Source organism: Papilio polytes, unplaced genomic scaffold (assembly GCF_000836215.1).
Source record: "Papilio polytes unplaced genomic scaffold, Ppol_1.0 DF821400.1, whole genome shotgun sequence".
Classification (NCBI taxonomy): domain Eukaryota; kingdom Metazoa; phylum Arthropoda; class Insecta; order Lepidoptera; family Papilionidae; genus Papilio; species Papilio polytes.
Genome location: NW_013527804.1, coordinates 390,791 through 418,665, shown reverse-complemented (window position 1 = coordinate 418,665; position 27,875 = coordinate 390,791). Strand labels below are relative to the sequence as shown.

Genomic DNA, 27,875 nt, shown 5'->3' with positions numbered 1-27,875 from the left:
AAGATTCTGTCAATTTGAATTAAAAATAATAACCTACAATTCAAAGTGTAAATAAACAATAACATTTATTATTGATATAATCTACTTCTATTGTTTTTTGCAATGTTTGGACAGAAACCAAAATTTATTAGACCTGGTAAGTACATTCATAATTGTTATATTATGCAACAATATTATTACATAGCTTTTATTTCAATAAATCCCTTGTTTTCAGGCGACGACACACTATATCCTATTAGGAATAAAGATGGTGTGGTAGAGACGTTGTTAAATCCAAGTGTAGACGTAGCATTAACAGTAGACAGTGATTCTAAAAGTAATTTCGTGTATAATAGATACCATCATTTACCTATGAACACACAAAGACAGAAGTTGCCTGTGTTCCAGTATAGAAACCATATATTGTACTTATTAGAAAAGTATCAGAGTTTAATATTGATCGGGGAAACAGGATGTGGGAAATCAACACAAGTTCCACAGGTAAGTGCTTTTTTACATGCATTATATTTAGAACTGGCACATATTAATTAAACTATTGCACAACTTTTTTTATAACATAAGGTGGCAAACGAGCAAGCAGCCACCTGAATCCGCCAAAATGGCGAAGCGACGCTGCCCATAGACATCTGCAATTGCAGATGCATTGCCTACCCTTATACGACAGAGGAGGAGATGCACATAAAGAGGATATTTCCCCTTCCTATGCATCTCCACCGTCAAATCCACTTCCCCTTCGCATCCTCTTCTTATAAGAAAGGGGTGGTAATGAGAAAGGAACTTAAATTAGGCCTCTGGTACTATTTTTAACAGACTACTGTCAGACATCTAAGAGACTTGTCCTTTCAGAGCCAATACACAACTGAAAATTCCAGTAGTGTGTGCATTCATAGGAATCAAAGTGCAACTAAACAGTTGTGTGATAGTTTAGTCCAGGGTGTGTGCCCGCTCTTAGTGATAGGCAATTTACATCATAATACTTTAAGATAATATGATTAAAATAGTCATAAAGTTATTAGTGTTAGGAATAAAATTAGTACCGTGCTATAGAATTGGCGAGACTCTAGAATATCGGCATAAACGGCACGTTCCTAGCTGACAGCTGTCAACGTCACTAGAAGCATGGATAGATTTGGCGCGCATCCTAAGTCTGGCGAGAAGTATTGCTCTGAGTTTAAAGCGACAGTATCAATTAAATAAGTTGTCTAATATTAGTAACCTAAAATGTTTAACAGTAAACAAAAACAGAATACAAGACGAAAATTTCTTACTTTTAATACACTTTTTAAAGAAATTAGTGGATAGTTTTTAGTTTTGAATGTTGCCAATTGACAGTCTGCATCAAACAAAACAGAATCATGTTAATCTGACATACATTGATGTACAGACATGCAAAAAAACAATTAAACTACCTCTCCTTTTTTGAAGTTGGCTAAAAATGGCTACCCAATAGTAGTTAGTCTGGTATTGCTACAGAATTATTATTGAATATTGTAATAATGCACTTAAATTGACAACCCGCAGATCAGTTTAATGTTTGCATGTGTGTAGTAGATCAGTAAATCAGCTCGCAGGTCAGTTTCTACCTGCATAGTTATGCTTTGCTTTATATAGTAACAACCCCAGTCTAACACCTCTTAATATTCTACAGATATTTAACAAGGAGTACATATTAGGCACTCTGCAACCTGTATACTAGCATATTTGTAGTATACTTCATTTCTACCTCCTCATAAGTAAAAAAAAAACAAAAGTAAGATAGAACATAATCTAGAAGAACACATGGGCTATGTGTTCTTCTAGATTATGCTCTACATCTATGCCAAATTTCAACAAGATCTGTTAAGCCATTTAGCCGGCAAACTCTAACACACACCAATCCATCTAGAGTTTCGCATTTATAATATTACTTAATTTGAGTCCCTTTCCCTTTCCACCCTTTTCTTAAGAGGAAAGGATGGAAAGGAAAAGTGGTTTTGACAGTGGAGGAGACACATAGGAAGGAGAAATGTCCTCTTTATGTGCATCTCCTCCGTCAATCTAGGGTAGGCAACGCATCTGCAATTGCGGATGTTTATGGGCAGTGGTCGCTTTCCATTTCTGTGGATTCAGGTGGCCACTTGCTTGTTTGCCATCTGATATTATAAAAAAAATAAATTAGTAAGATTGTATTAGGTCATTAGCAGCCTTAGTTAAGCTCTTAATGATTCAAGTTCAAGTGTGTAAAGCTGTGAGTGGGTTCGGAACTCATTTACACTTACACTGTACCCATGTACGGAAAATTTCTTGTATATGATGATTTATTAGACTAATATTATTGTTATAAATGGTAATAGGTTATTTTTTCTCACATAGTTTGCGCAGAGATGTTTAAAAGACTAAAGAATGTCATAACAATATCTACTTAGTGTAGAAATATTTTTTAAATTCCATCGCTGGTTGAGGTTATAATTGTTTTAAATTAAACAAATTCTTTTGTTTTATAACATTATATTTCACAACATATGAGTATATTCTTAATTTAAAAAAAATGTTTCTCAACTAAATAGAAACTCCTTCACGTTGGAGACCAAAACCCACTTTGGGTTGTTGTGCCAATGCAGTAAGTTAATAAAATATGTTAAATGTCTGTTAAATGTAGATTAAAATTAAAATTCCAAATGACTTAAGCTATTTTTACGCTGTTAATATAATAAACAGTGCTAGAGTTAGGTTAGGGCGCGGTGGTCGACCGACCAGGGCGTTGAACTGGAAGGGGCGTCTCATACATCTTCCTCACATAAGCTGGTAAAAAAGGCGTAGAAATTTCGCCCAGGGCGTTGTTGAAATACTGAAAAATATATCATAACGGATATTTTGTCATTCATAAAGGATTCAACAGCAAAAAAATTCAATAACGAAGATGAGTTAACAATAGATGTTTTTGTTGGAACGACGGAACGGACGCCCCAGTACTGTTGCGGTACACTTACGTAAACATTATTGTCAAAGGAAACCATTTATTAAACATGGTATACAATTTCCTATATTAACTTTAAACAGCAGTGTTAATATTTTTAAATAATAAAATGGACTAGGGAAAAAAATCATATTTTGCGAATTTAGTCTACTAGCTTTCGCCCGCGACTCCGTCCGCGTGGAGTTATAAAAAACAAAAGTGAGTAGCCTATGTGTTCTTCCAGATTATTCTCTACATCTATACCAAATTACATCGAGATCCGTTCAGCCGTTTATGCTACAAACTCTAACAAACATCCACCCATCCATCTAAACTTTCGCATTTATAATTTTACTTCAGTTAGCTGAATACGCTCATCTCTGACTGTTTTAATTATTTAGTTAAATGTAGGTGTGTTACAGCCCTTATTTTCTTATTTACTGTTATCGCTAAAATATAGAATGGTTTCCAGTAGGTCAGGTATATCGCAGGAAATCGTTAAAATGTTTCACAACAGCTATGAAAAACTTTTATGGGCAATATTTAAACTTTGTGCACATAGCTATAAACATACGCTGAAATTGAGTTTAAAGTGAAAAAAATCGGTGTTACGTAATTTTAAATGTCGTATATTCAATTCTACAAAATAGACTTAAAGTTTTTTTTTATGTTATAAGGCAATAGAAAAAATAATAGATGCCATATGCATATATGCATAATTTTGATACTTGTCTTCGTGTAACTTCCGCATTGCCTTGGAAATATGCATTGAATTTTATATAGTCCCAAAAAAGTCAAGAAAACTCCTATTAGCCAATCATGTTAAATATAAAATTTAACACACACACATAAGTAAAAGCCAATACTGACCTACACTTAAAACTGGTTTACTTTCTATTATCATGCGGATATTGAAAAAATCTTATTAGATTAGACCACAACTCCTTTTTAAACATTTGTTTTGGCGCCAAACGTCTATTGTTCGTTGCATCGTTCCTTGCGACGCGAGGCAAACGCTCTCCAGACATACAGCCAGCAATCAGAGCCAGTTCGCCAACCGCGTGGCTACGGTGCGCACGTGTGTAACCGTTACAAATAATTTACAAAAAATAATCGAACTATGTAAACATTGTCACTGAAACAAGAGTTTTATTACTTTAGTACTAAAATTCATAATTAAATAACACGATACTAATCGTATAATTGAAGTTAAAAACTATTGTGTTGGGCGTGCTGTTTTTGATAAAATATCCGTCCGTTCCGTGACTGGTGAATCGATTTTACGTAGTCGTGCTGCGGTATTGAGGAACTTGAAGGCTTGTTTGGACTGTGCTAATGTGAGAAACGATTTTAAGAATCGATGTAAACGTGAAGTGAAATCTCGTATCGACTTTGACCAGTTTTATGTGTAAACTTTTGTGGTATCAACGTATGGTTTATTTATAATGCTCCGTCCGTATCCCACGCCTCTACTAAAATAAAACTCTGTTTTAAGTATTGTAAGAACATGTAATGTGCTCGTCGGCTTTTCACAAATCGTTTGCTCCGGCCGTAAGCTGGAAGCCCTATAGTTTCTATTTATTTCGAGTGCGGATAAATCGACCTCGAATAGGATTTGACGCAACAAGATAGTTTATTTTCAATCAAAATGATGTGGCCTTCATCGCAAGCCAGTAAAATTCTTACCTTTCTTCTATTGATCACAATCCTGTATTGCATTTGTATGGACACATTCCTATTTTTAAGGATACAGAATTATAAAATAGATATATACGACTTGACATCCGAAAATGCAACGCAAGAGACATCGACACAGAAATATAAACAGTTGGAGAATTACGAAGATGTCACGTGGGTGCCTTGCAGTATCAATCCGTTATGTCATCCCACGGTCAAAGCTTTGATGGTTGATCATATAAACCATTACATTTATGGCCCTTTATGCGCTATAGTGGATATAGGATTAGGTATATCTGAAACAGTGCTGTTTATAACGCCCAATATGATTTCATTCTTTCATGTTTTCGTGGCTTGTGTTGGAGCGAAGCTTGTAACATATCAGAATTTAGCTGCACGTCGTCTAGCGGTGGTACTTTTTCAATTAAGAATGTTTTTGGATGATTTAGACGGGCATGTCGCTAGAGAGAGAAAACATATAAAGGGTGAGAGGTCCGAAGTGGGTACATTGGGTTACTGGGTCGACGGGATTTGTGATTTATTGGGTGTTGTAGCGATGATGGCTGGTATATTGTTTTATTTGAAGAATAATCCTCCTAGACGCGGATACAAGGGCACGCCAGTAAGTACGTTACCGTACCATCAGCTTAAAGAGATAAATTCATCAGAGGATATAGAGAAGGACCATACGACTGAAGTTGGTATTTCCTATAAGACTAAAGTAAGCTTCCAAAGGATAGTTCAAGTGTTGGGTCTGTTCTCCGGACAGATGATACTATCTTCAATCGCCTGGAACAGATATATTGACGTATATCAAGATTTGCTTGAAAATTGTACAGAATATGATGTTGTGAGAAGGGCGACCATGTTTAGATCTGGATTGTTCTTCTTCGCGACAGCTCTATGGAGGGTTGTGAACCCACACAGTTATCTCCATCTTCTTTCTCTTGCTGTGTTCTGTGATAAAACATGGGGCTTCCTTAAAACGGTACATTATAGTGGGTATATCTGTCTGGTGATAGCTGTCGCCACTTCGGAATATTTGGTAGAGAATATCAGATCGTATGTTGTGAGTTAGAGTGACCATGAACTATTAAGTTGTTGACACACTGGTGTTTATCTATTGATTGTATTTGTAAGTGTAAAATCCACTTTATAATGTACGAAATTACAAATATTGTAGAAGCTTTTGATAAGCAATGAAACCCACGTTGGTATCATGTAGTGTGGTTTTATTTGACCTTGGGCGATGATAGTCGATTTTATTCAAAGTTATATTTTAAACGGTATACCCGAATTATATTGATTGTTGCATTAGGGGAACATAATATAAAAGGGGATTTTCATTGTAGCTGTCATTGTTTACTATATGTTTATATGGCCTCGGATGTCCACATTATCTTTTCTTTCCGGGATGTCCATTTTTAAATAAAATCGTTTTATTATACTGATACTTTTAACAGCGTATTCTGTTCATAGTCTATTTAATTGAACTAGTGGTTTTTCTGACTTTTATATAATCTAGTTAGCATGTGAAAAAAGTTACTTCGTTATTTATCAATTTGTGAATGATACCATAATCCTATTATTGGCGCAATTTAGGAGCGTTAGTCATCATAAAATTTGAATTGCTCTTTATGGATTTGGATAGCTGTGGACTGCGACTTTGTAGCGAATTAAAAAATGGTTGTTTTTCGAGACTTCAACTGTGACTAATTTTATTCAGGTCTTTTAAACGGTTTAGGAGATATTTAGTGAACCATTCGAACGTTAGATATAATCAATAATTACTCCCAGTGTGTCTACGCCCTAATGCTCGATTGTAAAACATTTTGTAATGTGATAACAGATCCATCCGGTGTGTGACAAACATTTGATCCAACATTTGTTATATAGTTTGTAATATAGTATTAAGTATCTGTCCATGTTAATCATTGTCGAATATTTGTGATATTGTACCCATTGTGCCAATGTATCATATTTTGCGAAGACGCTAGATTTTCGACTGATTTTTATGTAGAGTGAATGAGATTCGTCCCAGCAAACGTTTGTTCCAATATTTGGATTGTAAAGTACATATATTGATGCATGGGTGTCGCAAGGGTGGGGGTAAAGAACCTTTGAGAATAGAAAAATGTAATATCGATATATAAATCGTGTATCGCCACCCTAATCCAATATCTGGCGACGCCCAAGATTTTTCGGAATCACAAATTATTTTATTATATTTGTTATAATAGAATTCCGTTGTTGTGACTTGTGACACTCTAATTTATTCTAGTGTCTATTGTCATTCCTTTAGTCTTTGCCATCAAAGATATAGCAGTATTAGCCGAGCGGAGGTTTGCCGATAACTCCCCCTTCTAACAACGACTGCATAGTCTGCTCAGTACTGGCATATAATGCGTGACGTCATAAGATCATCGGCAAAGCTCCTGCGGACGGAATGAAGTGGGAATACATGTGTCAATACCTGGCACAATAAGAGCGGACGCACGCCTTGGACTAAGCAATCGCACAACTGATGTGCGCTTGTCGATTGTTTCGCAGCAAATTCAACTGTTTAGCTGCACAACTAAAATTGAGGGCACCTTCATTTAAGTTCATAGAAATTAGAGTGAAACTAAACAGTTATGCGATAGTTTAGTAAAAGATACGCACGCTCTTACATGGAAGCTACCTGACATGTTTTCCCGCCCACAATACAAGTGTTGGCAATCGCATTCTAAGGCATCTGTGATTTTAAATATGGAATGTAATAAAGGACTTTGAATTGTCTGTTGTCTATGGTTTTTGTTTAGTTTATGATTGATGTTGACCAATGAGAAATTGTTATAAAAAGTGTTGTTGTCTATGATCCTATAAATAGTTGCCATATGTCTACCGATTATCGAATTTCATTACAAAATAATTTATGTTATGTTGTGACGTAAGAGAAAGAAATATTTGATTTAAGAAATATAATATATTTCCATAGATTTTGCTGTATTATTTAATATCTTATTAAATTAAATAGGAGAATATTTTACAAAAAGTCTTTTTTTACTTTCCGTAGTATTGTTACAAACAATTTTTTATCGTTTCCTGCGACAAAAAAATTACTCCAATATTTTTAACGTAACTGTCAAGGTCAATTACAAGGTTATATTTTTTAACGAACTGTAAAAAATGTCGCTTTATTATTAACGACTTGAACTCTATACAGATGATTTTTAGCGGAGGGATCAACAGCTTTGTATAGTGTGTGTCTCGATTTTTATAGTATTAAATTTTTTTTTTTGACGATATCATACTCCGAAGACTAATGACACCTCATTCGTCAATATCGGTTCAGTAGCTTATACTCTATGCTGTTACATACATAAAAATGCATACGGACGAAAACTATTTCCTTAGTCAGTCTGCTAAAAAACTACTTGTGTGAAGCCGGGATGCACTGTTAGTCTATACATATAATAAAATTGAAGTGTCTGTAATATCATAAAAAAAAATCCAGATTTAGGAAAGATGGTGTATTTGCGTTGCTGATATCATAAATCGAATTTAAAATTTTTTTGTCTGTCTGTCGCAAGCCGCGTTTGTTCGGGGTAATCTCCGTAACGGCTGGGCCGAATTCGACCGGACTTTCACTGGAGGGTAGCTGAGATAGACGGGTTATAGGCTCATTTTTTATCTTATGCGTGGACAAAGTCGCGGCTACTCACTAGTAACGTTTTAATTTATTTATTACTCGATTTTTATACAGGAAGTTGTTTGTCTTGAATTAGAAATATCAAAGGTTATATAAAAACAAGCTGACCTTAATACAAATACGAGTAGCCTTTACTTTGTTACTATGATACTGATGATTTTGACCTTTTGGCACCGAATTAGAAATAAATTTTAAATCTAATATGTAAATTAATTCATTTTCTTACTTACTCGTATATTGTAGTGTAGCTAACCATTAGTTCATTCCAACAAAAAACATGTTAATATAAGATTAGGATGGGTCGAAAAAAACCTATAATTCTAGAATAACCAATCTTACTAATATTATAAATGCAAAAGTTTAGATGGATAGATAAATAAATAATTGTTAGAGTTTGCCTTCTAAACGACTGAACGGATTTTGATGAAATATGGCATAAATGTAGAGCATAGTCTGGAAAAACACATAAGCTTTTGTTTTATTAATTCCACGCGGAGTTACGGGCGGAAGCTAGTATGTACTTACGTTTATCGTAGGCTCTTTCCACTAAAACTACATGCTATCTAGTATATAGTCATAAAATAGGAATTTGGTCGATTAGTGGAAAAGAGGTTTAATATTACAAAATCAGGAACAATAGTCATTAAGTATGCGAAATACGTTCCCATTATCATATCCAGTTGCGAACGGTTAAGGTCATTGACCTTACAATCGTATCGCCTCATGTAATTTTGTACATTTGAAATCTAATTTCTACAAAAGATTTCACTATATTCTACACATAGAGAATATATTTATTTGTAACTTTTACAAGAGTCTATGTGCGCGTGAAATAAAAAAAAACAAAAGCAAGTAGCCTATGCGTTCTTCTAGACTTGGTTCTACATCTATGCCAAATTTCATCTAGGTTTGTTCAGCTGTTTAGGTTAAAAACTCTGACTAACATCCATCCATACATAATATATCCATATAATATTAAAATTTAAGAAAAAATGTTCAAAGTTACAAAAATATGTTGTGTTAAGTTTATTTCATAAATTCGAAGTACCAGGCTACCATAACCTTATATGACGGTGCTGCAGCCGGAATTTCGCTTACTCATATAAACATATCACCGCTTATTCTATGCGTTCCTGGTACAACAATTCGAAGAAAATCAACCGCCCAATGCAGTTCTACGGACAACATGGGTTTATTTTAAAAATTGTTGTGCTCTATTACTAAAATTCCAGCTTTAATAAAACAACGACGGTCTAGCTGCCCTTGGCTCTTAGTCTATGTGATGTAAAAAATTTTGGTTAATGGTAGAAGATAATTTAATCCCTAAAACCGCCTACAATTATTCGTAAAAATTTTAACTACTGGTATAGCAGAATAATTTTAATCAAAAAGCTTATTCAGACGACGATTTAAGGTCATTAACCTACTTTCTAATACGCTTAGAGATTTTTATTTTATTTTATACTTATCTAAATATCCAAAATGACTTAATTATGGCAATTTAGCTTTCGCCCGCGTATCCGTACGCAAAGAATTAAAAAAAATCACTAAGTAGCCAACGTGATCTTCCAGGCTAAATCTATGTCAAACTTCATCAAGATCCGTTCCGCAGTTAAGACTACAAACTTTAAGAAACATCCATCTAAACTTTCGCATTTATAATATTAGTATGATGGGTGCTTGGTGCTTGTTGCTCGCGTTTCGTAATTCGATGAGTGTTACAAACACGTGTCGTTCTAATGGTAAAATGACACGTGTAGGAATAATGCATGGGTCTCACGTAGTAAGGGACACGATGACTCATTCTAGACTTCTGTCTGCTGTCTATTGTTTCGTTACGATTTTTGTGTGACGATTGAAGACTTTTCTTAACTACTTGTTTATAATATTTTTAACTAGATGGCGTGATTTACAATGGAAAAATCGAGCTTATTTAAAATATTACAAACGTTTATATAAAATAGCAGTAATACAGCAAATTTTATATGAGTTTTGAAATAACATGTGATTAAAAAAAATACAATGAAATTTTACTCATGATAGCTGTGTGAAAATATTGTCTCTACTTTTCTTAAATAATGGGGGTTATAATTTTTATACAAATTCGACATTTGAAACCCGTAAACTAGTGTAAACCCACCTTTATAATAGAGATTACAACTTACAACGTAGTATCGTGATCTGCGTTTATTAATAGTTTTTCGACGCCACGTGTCGGGGAATGAATCGTTAATGTTGCCAATGTAACGACGCCTCCCCAATGTTTGGGAGATTTTGTAAGATAATTTTAATAAACACCATCTATAAAAGTATATGTTTGGATGTGTATAAAACTTAGGAATGAATAAGGTTAAAAGCATAGAATGAAAATTTCAGCTTTTAGCCTCTGGTTCAAATGTTACTAATTGTTAATGCAAAAGTTTAGATGGATGGATGTTTGTTAGAGTGTAGCTTAACTACTGAACGGATCTCGATTAAATTTGGCATAGATGTAGAGGATAGTCTAGAACATATAGGCTACTTACTTTTGTTTTTTAATTCCTAGCCGACGGAGTCGTGGGCGAAAGCTAGAGCATAGTTTCACGATGGTGTGTGGGTTTAAAAAAAACGATGTGTAAATGGAACCTAAACAATAATAACGGCCAAGCAAACAGGTAGTGTGCCTAAATTTATGAGTTTAACCTTCAATTGCCTAAACAAGCATTGTATACGTATAAATTAAAATATACTTATGACGTCATTGGTGTCACCCATTGGTTGAAGTTGGAACAAAATTAACGAAGTTTTTACTGCACTTTTTTAATTTGTGTGTAGTATTTTTATTTAAGACAAGTTGTTGCCGCGTGAAATAAAAAAAAACTATGTTTTAGCGTAGCTTGGAGAATGAATTTTTGAAATCGGCCCAGTAGTTTTAGTTATTTCAATACATACGTAAATACAAACCTTTCCTCTTTATATAGTATAGATTCTAGATTGCATTAGTTTTTTGTCTTTTCTTTTCTTTATGTATCTCTAATTTTGTACTGTCAATTTTTACATCCTTATATTTGTAATAATTGTTACATGAAATAAATAAATTATTATTATTCTTTACTGGTGTTTGTGCCAATTTGTTATTAACTGTTCAAAAAACAATGTCAAATTGATTATCCTTGTAATTTATCCTTATTATATTCCGTCCTTATTATATTATAGCTCAGTGGTTTGAACACTTGACTTGTAGTCTACTACAGGTCTTGGGTTCGAATCCCGCAGTACCAATGTGATTTTCGATTTTTTTGAATTTTCATATGTACATAATTTACCCGACGTTCTTACGGTGAAGAACAACACCGTGATGCCTGCACATATCGGCGAAGAAATTCAAAGATATGTGTGAAGTCAACCAACCCGCAGTGCAGCGTGGTTGACTATGGCCTAGTCACCCCTTATTAGGGTAGGCTCTCCGAGCCCTTCGGTGGGGACGTATAGTGAGCTGGTGATAATGAATATTCCGCAAGACGATAAAATTATTAAATTTTTAAATGATTTTATTTTAAGCCTAATTAATGGTACTAGCTTATTTATAAATGCGTTATCATACTTCATACTAATCACTATTCTAACTATATTAATATTATAAATGCGAAAGTTTAGATGGATGGATGGATGTTTGTTAGCGTTTGTAGCCTAAACGGCTGTAAAAATTTCAATAAAATTTGGTATAGACGTAGAAGATAGTCTGGAAGAACACATAGACTACTCACTTTTATTTTTTCTAATTCTACGCGGACGGAGTCGCAGAGGAAAAGTAGTTAATAGTAGTAGTTATTAAATGTTATGTCTGTTTCAAATTGTTTTGGAACATTATTTAATTGTTAACAAAATAGAGTTTTTTGAAATAAATAAATCAACAATTTTAAATCGTATAAAGTAAATTAAATTTTAGTTTTTAAATGTTTTCATTTAGGTAATTTTAAATTTGTATCACGCAACACTTACCTTGAGTGAAACTGAATGGGGTCACTCCCGGAGAGTATGTTGTAAGAAATGAAATAAATAAACAGTTAAAAATATTGCGTTAACATTTAGGCGATGATGGACTAACGAAAACTATTGTTGTCTTCGCAAGGAAAGAAATCAAAAAGCTAATGTTTGTAACTAGCTTTTGTTCCGAACTCCGTCTGAGTCATCATCACCCCTGCCTTATACTCCCGCAGGGTCGGTGCACCGGGTTTTCGTCCTCCAAAACACTCTATCATCTATCATCTCAGTCATCACTCCCTTCTTGATTATGTCACCTTTCACGCAATCCATCCATCTCTTTCTAGGTCTACTGTACCGATGTACCCCACCACATTCATAAATAACGTCCGTCTTGTTACATGCGATTGATCCCTTCCCACAACATGCCCCCACTCTAACCTTTTATTCCTTATTTTCTCACCACATGGGCTACTCTCAAACTTCCTCTAATATACTCATTTCGTATCTTATCCAATCGTGTTACCCCACACATCCATCTTAACATTCTGATTGAACTCCGTGTAGTGGAATTACAAAAAGTAGCCCATGTATTCCAGACTATACTCTACGTATAAGCCTAATTTTATCGAGACGAGTTCAGCAGTCTCGACAAACTTTAACAGACATCCATCTAAACTTTTTAAATTACTAAGAAGTGATAAAAAACAATATATTCAACTGCACCTCTTTTTAACTTTAGAAAAAACTAGCTGTTCCCGTGCGACTGTTTACATGAGTCAAATTATCAATTGCAAAATGACATGATGACAAACCATGACAACCTTGCTTCCTTGTTTTTGACAGCAACTTATTGTCTCTTTCCCACATTAGGGTTTTTATCTAAAATATTTACCCTTAAGTTTAATGGCGTGAAATATATAGCCTAAAGCGTGACGTGTAGGGCTTTTTATTGAAAAAAAAATTATTCATAAATATGCTGTAGTTACTGACATCTTAGGCAACAAGGAAGTGTGTGTTTACGCTTTATTATAATAGTATTGACTAAGGCAAGTGGACATAATACTCTTGTTTGTATAGTTAGTTAAATTTTATGCTGTCAATGAAGATAGATTATTTTACGACATAATTATACATAGTTTTATTGATCCCTAATAAACGACGTACTCAGAATTGTGTTACAGTACACTTTTAGCACTGTCATGGTGACAACAGTCCCCAATTATTAAGAAAGGTGATCACAAACAAAATGATCAAGACATGTCTAGTCTAATATAAGAGTAAACATGCTTTGTTGTGTATAATGTAAGCAATCACAGCATATTTTTGAATAATAGGCAATGTGCATATGAAGCCAAATTGTACCAAACTTTTATTAAGTATACTTTATTACTATAAAAACATTCGTGCAAAGATTTTTTAATATAATGTGATTTAGTGGCAAATTTTAATCATTAAAAAGTGTATTTTTTCAAATTCCCTCGCTAAGTTCTAAAACGCACACTATTGGTCGAAGCAAATGGCTTGTCTAATATGACGTCGCTGTGTTGTCAATACACTGTTCATTTACGTTAGCTTATATAGAAATACACTCTTGAAGTATTTTACTGTAAACACGATATCAAAACCAACTTTAAAATAAAAAGCTTTGTTGTTTTTTACGTCGAAGTGACATCTAAGCGTATGTTATGTATGGAATAAGACGATTGACGTCAATTGTCTATTGACAACTCCGGTCGCGTTTTAGTCGCTCGAAAATGGTCGTAATTTTATTTTATTTTTTTAGCTCAATGGTTGAATATTTTCACGTCAATTTTTTTTCTGGTTATTTTATAACTAGTAGAATCGTTTAAAAAAAGAAAAAAAAAACACATGCATATTCTTTCTTTAATTTATATTAAAGAAACACATAGGCTAGTAATTTTGTTTTTTTTTTTAATTACGTGCAATCATAGTTATAGACCACAACTAGTTATCAATAATTGGTATATCTCCACTATTCAAAACATATATTACAATTAAAAAACACAAAAATGAGTAGCCTATGTGTTCTTCCAGACTATCCTCTACATCTATACCAAATATCATCGAGATCTGTTCAGCAGTTTAGGCTACAATCTCTAACAAACATTCGTCTTAACTTTCGGATTTATAAAATAAGTATGGTTTAATCAACATTTGTTGCTGTGTTGCTATCATTTCAAAGTAATATTTATCAAGCAATCAATTGACTATTACACGGGCAGATATCACAAGATTACGAACACCTGTGTCATGGAGATAGTACGTAAATGACAGATTATGAATGAAGTGGACTTAGTCATTGTTGAAGTTGTATAACAAGATTCAAACTTTAGTAACGCTCTGATTACCTGCGAGCATGTGTGTGGCTTAAGGCAACAAGGGACTAGTACCCTTCAGATCCTTTAATTGCGGGATATAAAGTAGATGGTTTAAAGTCTTGACTTGCAATCTCAATTAATAGCTCCGTACGTATTGTATCTTTGTATACTTACACAATGTCGTACTAACAATCAATACGTTCCACCTCACTGAGCAATAAGGGCATGGACACACTATGTCTAAGAATAGTCAAGTCGAAGTTATTTGGCATTCACTTTCTACATGTATAAAAATGTGAATTGCTTAGATCAGGGGTTTCAGGCGGCCAAAGTCGCGAGCAACAGCTAGTTTGTACGATGATTCAGGGCTATTGTGTACCTCTACCATAAATAAGAGTTGTCGATAAGATTACACACGCGATAGAAAACATTCGATATTGCTTTTAACAATTTATAGTTAGATGAATCATGTGATGGAAATATGTAAGGGCTTTTAAGGTAAAATGTTGTTACCCTGTCGATAAATGGAAGGGAAATAAAAATAAAACTTTGTTTTTACAGAGTCTTTTATGTACATATGTATGTTGACTATGATTTTCGATGTACAGTGGGATGGGAATTAAATTCTTTAACTGTGTAATTTCGGACATCAAATGAATAGTTGTTATTTCTATGATAAATCCAATTTTATGTTATCGTATGAAAATATCTGAATTACTGATTAATTGTAGTTAACATGGAGTTAAAAATTCAATGAATAATGAAATATCGCGTGATGTGTTGAACTTTGACTGAACGAATGATTTTATCCTGTTGTTATGTCTAGAGATGGTTAACCTACATTTTTATGGAAAGAAGGAAGCTATTTGTTACAAGGTACATAGATGTTCTTACCATGGTTCGACAGGACAAATTGAAAGGGGGAAGCCCCGTAGATTGCATTCCAATTATTTCTAGCCATGTTATGGTTTAATAAAATGAGTTCTTTAACTCTTATGTTTTCTTCTAATTTGTTTAGAATAACCTTACCAATAACACCATTTTCCCATGTATCCACCATCCCTGTTAACCACTACCAATATGGCCGTCGTGTAGCCCAGTTAATACCCCACTTTTATTTCTGACATCTGATTACTGTCCGATTATTAACATAACATATAGAATTCTTGCGTTTTAAAATTGTGAAATGAATATTTAAATAATGCGTTCGATCATAATTACAAAGTTAATATTGATATTTTCAATAAAGATAAATGGTATTGATTTATAGCAAAGACTAAATAACTTTTAAGAATACAGACTATATCAAAATAGTTAAAAAGCTAACATTATGAAAATTACTGAATCTATAAATCATTGCCTTGTGTAACTTTCTGTGAACGGTGTCCAAGTAACCTCTCAAGCTAGTGTATCTCTCAAAAGCCAGAGTTAAATTTCAGTTGAGTTCGCTTCTGCAGTGCTTTGTTCATGGCAGATGAATTGATTCCCATTGCTTGTTCTATGTAATTAAAAAAACTATCTTATTACAGTATTTATACGAAATCGGACACAGAGTATGCGTGACGCAGCCCAGAGTGGCCGCGGCGGTGACGCTTGCGGCCAGAGTGGCTACCGAGAGGGGGGAAGAACCTGGCCACACTGTGGGCTATGCTGCCTCGATGACGTCAGCTAGGACCACTGATACTGGCATTGTGGTGAGTACTAAGTCTAAACTAGCAATGCAAGACGGATTTGTTACCTATTGGTAGTTGACAATTAAAAAACAGGTTGGGTAACGCAATAAGAGCACGGACAGAATACATTTTCTTTTCTTGTTCCTTTGATTATTATAAAAGTGCAGTAAATGAAAACTGTTTTATAGTGTTAAGTAGAAAATCAGTATCGTACCATAGTAGCAGTGCAACACTGAATCACTGACATATACGTCATGTCCCCTTTGACAGATGCCATTATTCACAAAGGAGTTCGAACGTAAGAAGCGCGCCTTTTTGTTCCGTGTGCAGTTACAATTATTACTTAAAAATAGGAGGATATCATAGCCAAAAAACGTATCTATTTAATTTTTCTTTAATAATTAATTACTGTTACTCATAGTTTTCTTAGTCTTCCCATAATGTTATCAATATTTGTAGACAAATTGGATTATCAAAGCGATAAATTAATATAACATATCAAATTGTAAAGGTCAGATATTATATCTTAAATAATTTCAAGAACACGTAATTGAAAACCCTTTTATATCACACTAGCTGTACCCGTGCGACTTCATCCGCATAAAATTATGAAAATTTTACTGTTTACATGTGTCAAATTATCAATTGCAAATGTCAAATGACATGATAATGGCAACCTTGCTTCCTTGATGTTGGCAGCAATTTATGGTCTCTTTCCTACATCAGGGTTTTTATCCAAAATATTTACCCTCTAAGTTTAATGGCGTGAAAATATATAGCCTAAAGCTTGACGTAAGTGTAGGGCTTTTAATTAAAATAATTATCCAAAAATATGGTGTAATTGCTGACATCTTAGGCAACAAAGAAGTGTGTGTTTACGCTTTATTATAATAGTACAGATATAGATAAGCTAATTTAACAGTGAGTTTTACAAACACCTGCACGAAATATATCTTTGTACATAAAAGATAATGTATTGGACATTTTTATCCAGCCAAAGAATTAAATCCGCTGTCCACTTGAGGTCGAATATCGTATAGGAAAACGCAACAGCAGTACTAATCCACACGTTTTCAATGTTTTTTATAACTTTTTAATGTGCATTGTGAGAGTCAAATATTTCACTATGGGGTAGGAAATAAAAGTCCCCGACTGTACTTGTCTTTCGGAAGTGGATTCAAAAACGCTGTTCTTTTCATTAACCACTTCAATATTTTCGATTTTTTTTTTGTTTTCTTCTCGCTGCACATCCCTGACCTGATTGCTTCTGATGAGTTGGCTCGATACCAATAAACTACGTTAAAATTTAAAATGCTGTTTAGAAGTTGTTTTATTTTACATTTAGAAGATTCTTGTTAATTTTCTAATAATTCCTTTAACCATTTCAACTAAGCTGTAGGCTTGTGCTAGAACATGGTTCACGACAATAGTCGAATGGCTCGGTATAATAGATCGGTAGTCCGTACCCCAAACCTGGGCTATTAGGCTACTGGCGCTTAAGATGACGAAGGATTGATCTAAGAGACTAACTAACTAGTAGAGAGTACTAACTCTATAATAAATGTATATTTTTAAATATTTCTAATATTGTTTTTAAATATATTTTTAAATATTTTCCTTGTCCTTCCAAAGAACAACATTGAAGCCAGTTTTGTGATAATGTACTTTGTTTTCAGTTCATGACGGAAGGTGTGCTACTAAGAGAAATGTTTGCTTCGCCACTTTTAATGCAGTATACCTGTATTGTACTGGATGAGGTAATAATTATATTAATTTTATTGTCACCTAGTGGAAACGTTCCCTAATTATAGGATACAAGTGTGGCATGCGACTCCGTTCGCGTGGAATTATAAAAAACGTAAAAGTTTAAAAAGTAAGTAGCCTATGTATTACAGACTATGATAATCATCCAGAGAGAGAGAGAGAGAGAGAGAGAGAGAGAGAGAGAGAGAGAGAGCAGCTTAGGCTACAAACTCTAACAAACATCCATCTAAACTTTATTATTTAGATTTATAATATTAGATTGCTTTTTAGGCAATTTACGCTTACGCTTTTTAGGCAATGACGTATTGTTTGTTTTAGTGTGACAAATTTATTTGACCAGGTGAGAGTTGTCACAAAATATTAAACACCTCAGACATTAAAATTGACATGACATGCTTCAGTCTTATTAAATACTAGCTTTTGCCCGCGACGCCGTCTCCGTGAAATTTAAAAATATAGCCTATGTTACTCACAGATAAATTACCTTTCTAAAGGTGAAAGAATTTTTAAAATCGGCCCAGTAGTTTTTAAGCCTACTCATTACAATCAAACAAAGTTTTCCTCTTTATAGTATTAGTATATACTTATGACACTTATTAAATATACAGGGTGCTTGAAAATTACTGTATTTTACTGTCATTTATATCTACCGGTTTAAATCAATTAGGACAATAAAATCAGTTGTAATTGGTTGAAGAATTAAAACACTAATTGACACGATTTGTCACGTCAAATAATTGATGACATCATAGAGACATGCCACTTGAGTAATCAGTACGCATGTTAATTGATTACTAATATTATAAATGCGAGTTTATTATATATATTTATTTTCCCTCATCGCACACACAAACGCACACAAGCCTACGCAACAATACACAAATACATTCACATACACAGCAACACACACATAAGTGCAATTATGGCTTATAAATCTCAACTGCCCCCTGTATTATAAACTGAACCATGTTATAGTAGTTTAGGGGATGCTGAAAACGCGGCCTTCAGTGACAAGCTGGAGGCCGTATCAGCTGAGCCTTTTCCTTTTGACCAAGAGTTTGTATCTTTTTTTTTTTTCAGTAATAATTGTACGTTGTGTTCTTTTAATTTTCTTTTGGTCAAATAGTGTTTTATTTATTTATTTTAAGATGGATGGATGTTTTTAGCCTAAACTGCTGAACGGATCTCGATGAAATTTGGCATAGATGTAGAGGATAGTCTGGGATACAAATGCTACTTGCTTTTTTAATTCGACGTTGACGGAGTCGGGGGAAAATCTTAATAATAATTTTCAGTATTAAAGCAAAATTTTGTATGGATGTTTTACCATGTAACTCCAGAACTAAACGGAAAATAAATAGCACTCTGGTATAGTCCATAGACTACCCAACATTTTTTTTTATTTAAAGTATAATAAACTAGCTATTGCTCGTGATAAATGACATGACGTGACAAAGCTTAGCAATCTTGGTTTCTTGATGTTGGCAGCAACTTATGGTCTCTTTCCCACATTATGGTTTTTATCCAAAATATTTACCCCCTAAGTTCCTTGTGAAAAAATATGGCCTAAAGCATGACATAGGTGTAGGGCTTTTTATTAAAAATAGTATTATTAAAAATACGTTGTAATTGCTGACATCTTAGGCAACAAAGAAGTGTGTATTTACGTTTTATTATAATAGTATAGATTGTCTTAATAATGTTTTCCACAGGTCCATGAGAGAACTCAAATGACAGATGTTCTTATGGGATTATTAAAGAAAATAGCCAAAGTAAGTCTTTTAAAAAATTAAGGGCCTGTCCCACCACTGGCTGATAGAGGCTTAGATAGCTTAAAAATGACGTCAGTCAGATATGGGAACAAAATTGGATATTTCTATCACACATTTTACACGTTGGATTGTTTGACAATTTACAATTTGGTGGGACACGCCCTAAAATGTAACTTTAAGTTATCAGACATATTTTCTTGATTATATTTTTTATTGTTTTAGAAACGTAAAAATCTCAAGTTAGTAATATCGTCAGCGACAATGGACGCTGAGTTTCTGAGAGATTTCTTCAATCTAACAAACAAAAAGGAGGTAGACAGAAAGAGTACGTCAGTGATAATGTCAATGCAGGGACGGACTCATCCTATTGATGTGTTTTATGTCGAAGGTAAAATTATGACTAGCTATTGCTCGCGACTACGGCCGCGTGGAGTAAAAAAAAAATTAAAATGTCGCCTATGTTACTCACTGATAACGTAGCTTTTTAATGGTGAAAGAATTTTTGAAACCGGTCCAGTAGTTTTTGAGTTATTTCAATACATATAATACAAATCTTTCCTCTTTATAATATTAGTATATCATCATCTCCCCTGCCTTATCCTACTCCCGTAGGGTCGGCGCACCGGGTTTTCGTCCTCCAAAGCACTCTTATCATCCGTCATCTCAGTAATCACTCCCTTCTTGATCATGTCACCTTTCACACAATCCATACATCTCTTTCTAGGTCTACCTAGTATATATTATTTTTATATTTTACAAGATAAAAGACCATTGTTTCCCAGAAAAATATTACCTGCGCTACTCAAAGTTTTAAAATGTAGGGGTTTCTAAAATATTGAAATTTTGAAAGGGAGGTTTGAGAATATTGTTTTTAGAAATACGTAATGCACATATAAAACTTATTTAATTGTTTTTTTCTTTTATTTCTAATTTCCCTTGTTATTTTTAGAACCAGTAGCAGATTATGTAAAGGCCACAGTAGATACAGTTATCAAAATACATGAAAACGAACCATTTGGGGATATTCTAGCCTTTCTGACGTCACAGGTTTGTTCATAAAGACATTTTTGTATGTCTGCAAATTACTCACACTTCTTTACACACTTTTTTGTTGTCTAAGATGTCAGTAATAACTGCATATTTTTGAATTATTCTTTTTTTAACAAAAAGCCCTACACTTACATCACGCTTTAGCCTATATATTTTAACGCCATTAAACTTGGGGGGTAAATATTTTGGATAAAAACCCTAATGTGGAAAAGAGACCATAAGTTGCTACCAACATCAAGGAAGCAAGGTTGTCATCATGTCATGTCATTTTGACATTTGTAATTGATAATTTGACATATGTAAACAATAAAATAAAATTTTCATAATTTCATGCAGACGAAGTCGCAGGGGAACAGCTAGTAAAGTAATAAATATCTATGGTTTTCCTCCTGTGTAGCCACATTCAAGCTAACACTTTTTGGTTTATGTCCCCATCTTGTATAACGTCCATACAGCGCTAACCTTTTGTTTTTCAATTTCTTTATTCTTTATAAAATCCTATCTTACTAATATTATAAATGCGAAAGTTTAGATGGAGGTTTGTTAGAGTTTGTAGCCTAAACTGCTCAACGGATTTCGATGAAATGGCAGACATGTAGAGGATAGTCTAGAAGAACACATAGGCTACTTTCTTTGTTTTTTTTTTTAATTGCATGCGGACGGAATCACGGGCGAAAGCTAGTAAATTCTTAACTTTATCCCTTGTCCCAACCATCCATTCCCATGCACTCTCCTTTCAAAAATTTTGGTACCCCAAAATTCAGATCCATACGAAACAGGTCTTATTATGGACTTGTATGTCTGTCGTATTTTTAACTAGCTTTTCCCCGCGACTCCGTTCGCGTGGAATTAAAAAAAACAAAAGTGAGTAGCCTATGTGTCCTTGCATGCTATCCTCTACATCTGTACCAAATTTCATCGAAATCCGTTGAGCAGTTTAGGCTACAAACTCTAACAAACATCCATCTAAACTTTCGCATTTATAATATTAGTATGGTAACAAACGTTTTTAGGAAGAAATACTATCAGCTTTAGAAGTACTCCAGCAGTATGCAGAAGAGAATGACGAGGCTAATAAACACAGGCGACATTTCGCGAGTGGCATTCGGGCGGCGAGTGTGTCAGTGCTGCCGCTGTATGGCACCATGCCACACCACAGACAGCTCAAAGTGTTCCAGATGGCAGACAGCAACGTGCGCAAAGTGATACTGGCAACTAATATTGCGGAGACCAGTGTTACTATACCGGGGATTGTATATGGTGAGGTTGGGGGTTTAAAATTGAGTTTTATGGTGTTTATTTTTGGGGGTCTTTGATCGGTTTTTGGGGGTCTCAATTTTTAGGGCGTTTCAATTGATTTTTAGGAAATCTTAATTGTTTTTGAGGTTGTCAACTCTGCTTTATTCAGTTAAAATTAGCGAATCTAATTAAATTTTTGGGGGCTAGAAAGATTCGATATCCAAAATTTACACGAATAAAAAATCTCCAGAGATATGGGCAAATTATTCACAATCTGATGAAAGGATGGGGGTAGGACTCTATTTGTTATATTTGGAGGCATTTTGATATTTGAAGTATAATCCTAGTCCTTATTTGAAAAGAAACTTCTAGATTAATTAATTTCATAAACCCTTAACTAATGTAACAATGTTCCTTTAAACAGATTAAAAAATTTAGCTGACACTTTACACTCCAATTGCCAATAGATGTCACTAAATCATATTTAAATGTTTTTATTTTATTTTGTGACATATAGATGGAGCTTTTTATAATTTTGTATTATTTTTTGTTCCAATACAACACGTACACAACAAAAAATGTTAACTATGTCTAGACTATATTTCTTAAATGTTGCCTTTACCTAAATATATGTTTATTTAATATTTATCTTTAGTAATCGACTGCGGTTTCCACAAGTTGCCGTACTTCGATCCAGCGGTGGGTGTGCAGTCTGTCTGTATCACTGCTATATCTAAGAATAATGCGCGACAGCGAGCGGGCCGGGCGGGCAGGACTAGTCGCGGGAAATGTTATAGGTAAAGTATAGTAAAGTATATAGTACTTATTAGTTAAAATTGTGTATAGGGAAAATTAAAATTACTGTATTTAAGTTGGCACGTCGTGAATTAGAGTACTCTTATGTTGGACGTGCCAACTCAACTGTAAATCCAGTTTGTGAATGATATTTACATTATTTCTGTTGTTTCTAATTTTATTACCATTAAAATGTCAGAATAACACCTCGAGAAAGTAATTATTGATGTATAACATTACAGATTGTACACAGAAAGTGAATACGACAAGTTACCAAGTTCTATACCGCCGGAGATGTGCCGCAGTAACTTAGCCTCTATGTTGCTGCAGCTTAAAGCACTTGGAATACATAATGTTTTAAGGTATGTATAGAATAATCATAAATTAAAAATAACGCCATCTAGTAACCTTTTCCTGAATTATACAAATAAGAGAATGAAAATATTGGGAAGAGCGCCATCTAACGATAGTAAGATGAACTAGCGATTTATTAAGTTTTATGAAATGTAAATAAGATAAAATCAAATTATTTATGGTTTGTCTATCCCTTTCAATTATGGCCCTAAGGTATTAACAATTATTCCTGTGTCGACTAAAAACTAACCTGTCGATTTTTATATTGATAAAATGGTTTAAAGATATTTTATTCTGATAAAATACAATGTTTCGCGTACAAGAGAAAAATTAGATACGTGGAATGTAACTATGAGTTAGTAAATACCGATTTCAAAAATTCTTTTACCATTAAAAAGCTAAATTATCTTTTGTTTTTTTATGTATTTCAGGTTCACATTCCCCACGCCTCCTCCAGCGAAGAGTCTGATATCAGGTTTGGAGACGCTGTTCGCGCTGCGGGCGCTGGCCGGCGACGGCGCGATGACGTCACACGGCGCGCGGCTCGCCGAACTGCCCTTGGACCCGATGTTCGCCAACATGTTGTGCAACAGCGGTGAGTTTTCAACAATATGTGAATATATTAGAAAGTGTTATGAAGTAAAAATATACAGATAATTGAGAAAGTTTTTGACTATTTAAAAGTCGATTAAATTCAAGATTTAGGGCCTGTCCCACCACTAGCTGATAGAGGCTCAGATAGCTTATGACGTCACTATCAAATAAGGTAACAAAATCTATTTCCATCACATATTTTACACGTTGGATTGTTATCAGACAATTTACAATTTGGTTTGACAAACTCTTATTTGGTTAATTTGTACGCGTCTTAATAAATAACTTGTTTTGTTAGAGTATTATAAAAAAATAATAATTTACATGTAATTAAGCCTTATCCTGATTCTGTACAGCGCCATCTAGTTACTAAATTCGAAATTGTTGCGAATCATATACTCATACCAATATTATAAATGCAAAAGTTTAGATGGATAGATGTTTGTTAGAGTTTGTAGCCTAAACGGTTGAACGGATTTCGATGAAATTTGGAAGAGATGTAGAGGATAGTCTGGAAGAACACATAGGCTACTTACTATTGATTTTTTAAATTCCACACTCACGGAGTCGCGGGCGAAAGCTAGTATATTATATTTCTTTTGTATAACAAAGAGATTTGAAGAATATAGAGTAAGCATAGTTTGAAACATTTTATACATAATTTCACAAGCGCTACCTGGCGTCAAAATCACAAACAAGCAAATAATTCAGACACTGAAAAGCTTCTCGGTTTGAAATTTAACATTGAGATATTACTGTACAAAGAAGTTACCCGTGAAAAATATTGTCTATATGTGTCGTTAGAGTGATCATAACTTTAAAACAAGATTCATTTTCATACTTCTAAGAACGTGATTCAGGATTCTTAACAGCGCCATCTAGTTTTAAAAGTTAAAACAAAATCTATTTAAACTGCCAACAAATTGTATTGAAACTAGTAATAACATAAAAAAATGTTATATACAAGAGATTTCACTTGTAGTTTAATTTGAAATTTTTGTATTGTAATATTTTTTTATTTAATTAAAGTATTAATATGTTTAAATATATTTTTCAGGTGAATACGGTTGTATCGAGGAAATGCTCTCCATAGTATCAATGCTGCAGGTGGACGGCGTGTTCCTCTCCCCTGCCAGCGGGAAGGGGAATATTAACGCTAAGATATCACGAAGAAATAACTTTGAGGTAAGAATACTAAACGTCTCTTCCTCTTACAACTAAAATTAATGAAAAAGCTGAAAAATTTAATCGTGCCATAGAGAAAATTTATTTCTTTGCTACTTTAGAAGAAAAGAAATGTAAATATTTATAACTAGCTGTTGCCCGTGAGTTAGTCTGCGTTGATTTAAATAGAATTTTAATTATTAGACTTTGTATTCTTCCAGACTTCCTAATTCTGTCTAATTTTAACTAGATCTGCCTCGTTGTTCTAAAAATAGGTAACTAACTAAACATTTTAGAATAATATTTAGATGTATGTGTGACTAACATAGGTATTAAGTTTTTTCTGTTACTAAAAAACTATGAGCAAAAAAGAAATATAGCTCGAAATAAAGTTTATTATTATTCATACAAAATTTTACATTTACAATATTGGCAAAGTTGTAAAGTTCATATTCTTATGCTCCCTGTTTACCTAAAAATCGATTAAAAGCGTGATATTAACTATGCATTTATTTCAGGTAGCAGAAGGCGATATTATAATGTATTTAAATATATTTGACGCATATCTAAATGTCAGGACAAAAGACACGTCTAAATATAAAAAGTCATGTAAAGCCTGGTGTCAGAAGATGTATATCAATTATCGAGTTATGGAGAAGGTATGGATAAGTTTTTAATTCAGTTTTCACATTGTTTTTAGACATAATCAAAATAATATCGAGATATCGCTAGATGGCGCTGTTTTCAAGTTTTAAATTTAATCTGTTTTAGCCGCTAGATGGCGCTGTTATGTAAATTGTTAATAAAAGTTTTAAATATGTATTTCTTCTTTTTTCAAAGAGTGTAAGTTAATCTGTATTACTTACAGGCATATGAAATACGACAAAGTCTGGAGAAATTAATAAAAGACAAGTTTAAAATAGAGGAAAAAGTTTTCGAAGGACCCGATCTAGGAAGTGGTGAGGTTTAGACTATAAACTCTAACAAACATCCATACATCTAAACTTTCGCTAGTTTTCGCCCGCGACTCCGTTCGCGTGGAATTCAAAAAAAATAAAAGTGATTTACCTATGTGTTCTTTCAGAATATCATCTACATCTGTACCAAATTTCATCAAAGTGTATTTAGTCGTTTAGGCTACAAACTCCAACAAATATCCATCCATCTAAACTTTCGCATTTATAATATTAGTAAGAGGTAAACTTTACGTAACGTCTTTCGATTGGCTTTGATTGATTTACTTTGTCTTCCATACATTACATAGCGTTACATCCACTCTTCATAACAATTGAGTAATAAAAAGCACCATTTAAAAGTTTAAAATTAACTGCACAGCTGTGTAAGTTCTTTTGTCCATTACTAAGATGGCTCAATATTGATTATTAAAGATATTTTTACAGTGGTAGTGCCCGCTTTAACATCTTAGCACTGCAGGGCTCGTCCCCAACTATACCACGACCACACAGACAGGCGTGAAGTGGAACCAATTCCGCGTACAGTCTGATAAGTGTGATGCAGGAGGCCTAATTTTAGTCCCTTTCCCTTTGACGGTGGAGACGCATAGGAAGGGGAAATGTCCTCTTTATGTGCTTTTCCTTCGTCAATAAAGGGTAGGCAGCGCTGCAATTGCGGATGTCTAGCACAGGTCGCTTTCCATTTCGGTGGATTCAAGTCGCTTGCGAGTTTGCCATCTTATATTATAAAAAAATTTGCGTAAAATAAATAAATACAAAATAATTACTGGTGCATCAAAGACAAAAATAACACTACGCAATAGCGTTCAAATAATATTATTTATTTATACCTTAGTGCTATATAACTACTAACATTTTGAAGTAAACTATTCTTATTTCAATTCTGACTTATGTTATGTTTATTTAACGGTCACTCTATAACGTCATAAAATGGACTTACAATGTCGTTATATAGAGTACACTGTATTAGTAGTTTTCAGGTAAATGTGTCCGTGTAATGAAGTGCGCGGTGTCGGGCCTGTTCCCGCACGCGGCGCGCCTCGCGCTCAGCGGACAGTACCGCGGCGTGCGCGGCGCGGCGCTGCGCATAAGTCCTGATAGCTGTTTATATCAGCAACAACAACCGAAATGGTTAATTATACTGATTTATGTAATACACTCGTGTTAAATTTAAAAAAAAAATATAACCTATGTCACTCACTGATAACCTTTTTAATAGGGAATTTTTCAAATCGCTTCAGTAGTTTTTGAGTTAAATACAGAAATACAAATCTTTTCTCTTTATATTGGTAAGACTAATTGTTCTCGTACGGCTTCATCCGCATCAAATTGTAAAAACTTTATTTTATTAACATTTGTCAAATAATCCATTGCAAATGTCAATTACCGTTACCATAACCTTGCTTCCTTAATGTTGGCTCGTAGTTTATGGTATTTCCTACAGTTAGGTGTTTTTCAAATTTACTTACCTCCTAAGATAACTAGCGTGAAAATATATAGCCTAAACCTTATCTTAAGTACGGGGCTTTTTTATTATAGAAGGAATTATTCAAAAATATGCTGTAATTGCTGACATCTTAGGCAACAAAGAAGTGTGTGTTTACGCTTTATTATAATAGTATATAAGTATAGATTATAAATATCCTACCGTATTAAAATAATTTTCTTTCAGGGTGGTTTTCGCTAATGTGGCGAATGTGGGCAACAACACATACATGAGAGATATCCTCACCATACAACAGCACTGGCTCACGGAAATAGCTCCACATTACTATAGAGAAACTTGAAAAACATTCATATGGAAATTTATTCAACAGATTACTAAAATGACAGCAAATTATATGATAAAGTATGACTTTTTAAAAGTACAATAAATGTAAATATGTTT

The 27,875-nt window shown here is 33.9% G+C and overlaps 2 protein-coding genes across 3 annotated transcripts; both read left to right on the top strand.

The window, feature by feature from the left end:
- Positions 1–28: 28 nt before the first annotated feature.
- On the top strand, positions 29–27,875 carry LOC106108883 (probable ATP-dependent RNA helicase DHX35). 2 transcript variants are annotated; one of them, XM_013290194.1, is made up of 16 exons: positions 29–136; positions 215–480; positions 16,138–16,302; positions 17,958–18,038; positions 19,758–19,817; positions 20,040–20,205; positions 20,767–20,864; positions 21,881–22,127; positions 22,762–22,903; positions 23,144–23,263; positions 23,687–23,850; positions 24,907–25,034; positions 25,532–25,672; positions 25,882–25,972; positions 26,968–27,118; positions 27,660–27,875. In XM_013290194.1, the coding sequence occupies exons 1-16, from the start codon at positions 103–105 to the stop codon at positions 27,772–27,774; spliced, it is 2,169 nt and encodes a 722-aa protein (XP_013145648.1). In that variant the 5' UTR covers positions 29–102; the 3' UTR covers positions 27,775–27,875. The 2 variants fall into 2 exon arrangements, with proteins under 2 accessions (XP_013145648.1, XP_013145649.1); XM_013290195.1 differs by lacking the exon at positions 27,660–27,875 and having other exon boundaries at positions 26,961–27,039.
- On the top strand, positions 4,000–5,781 carry LOC106108885 (ceramide phosphoethanolamine synthase). Its single transcript, XM_013290196.1, has one exon. It carries the CDS (start codon positions 4,584–4,586, stop codon positions 5,688–5,690), a length of 1,107 nt encoding a protein of 368 aa, XP_013145650.1. The 5' UTR covers positions 4,000–4,583; the 3' UTR covers positions 5,691–5,781.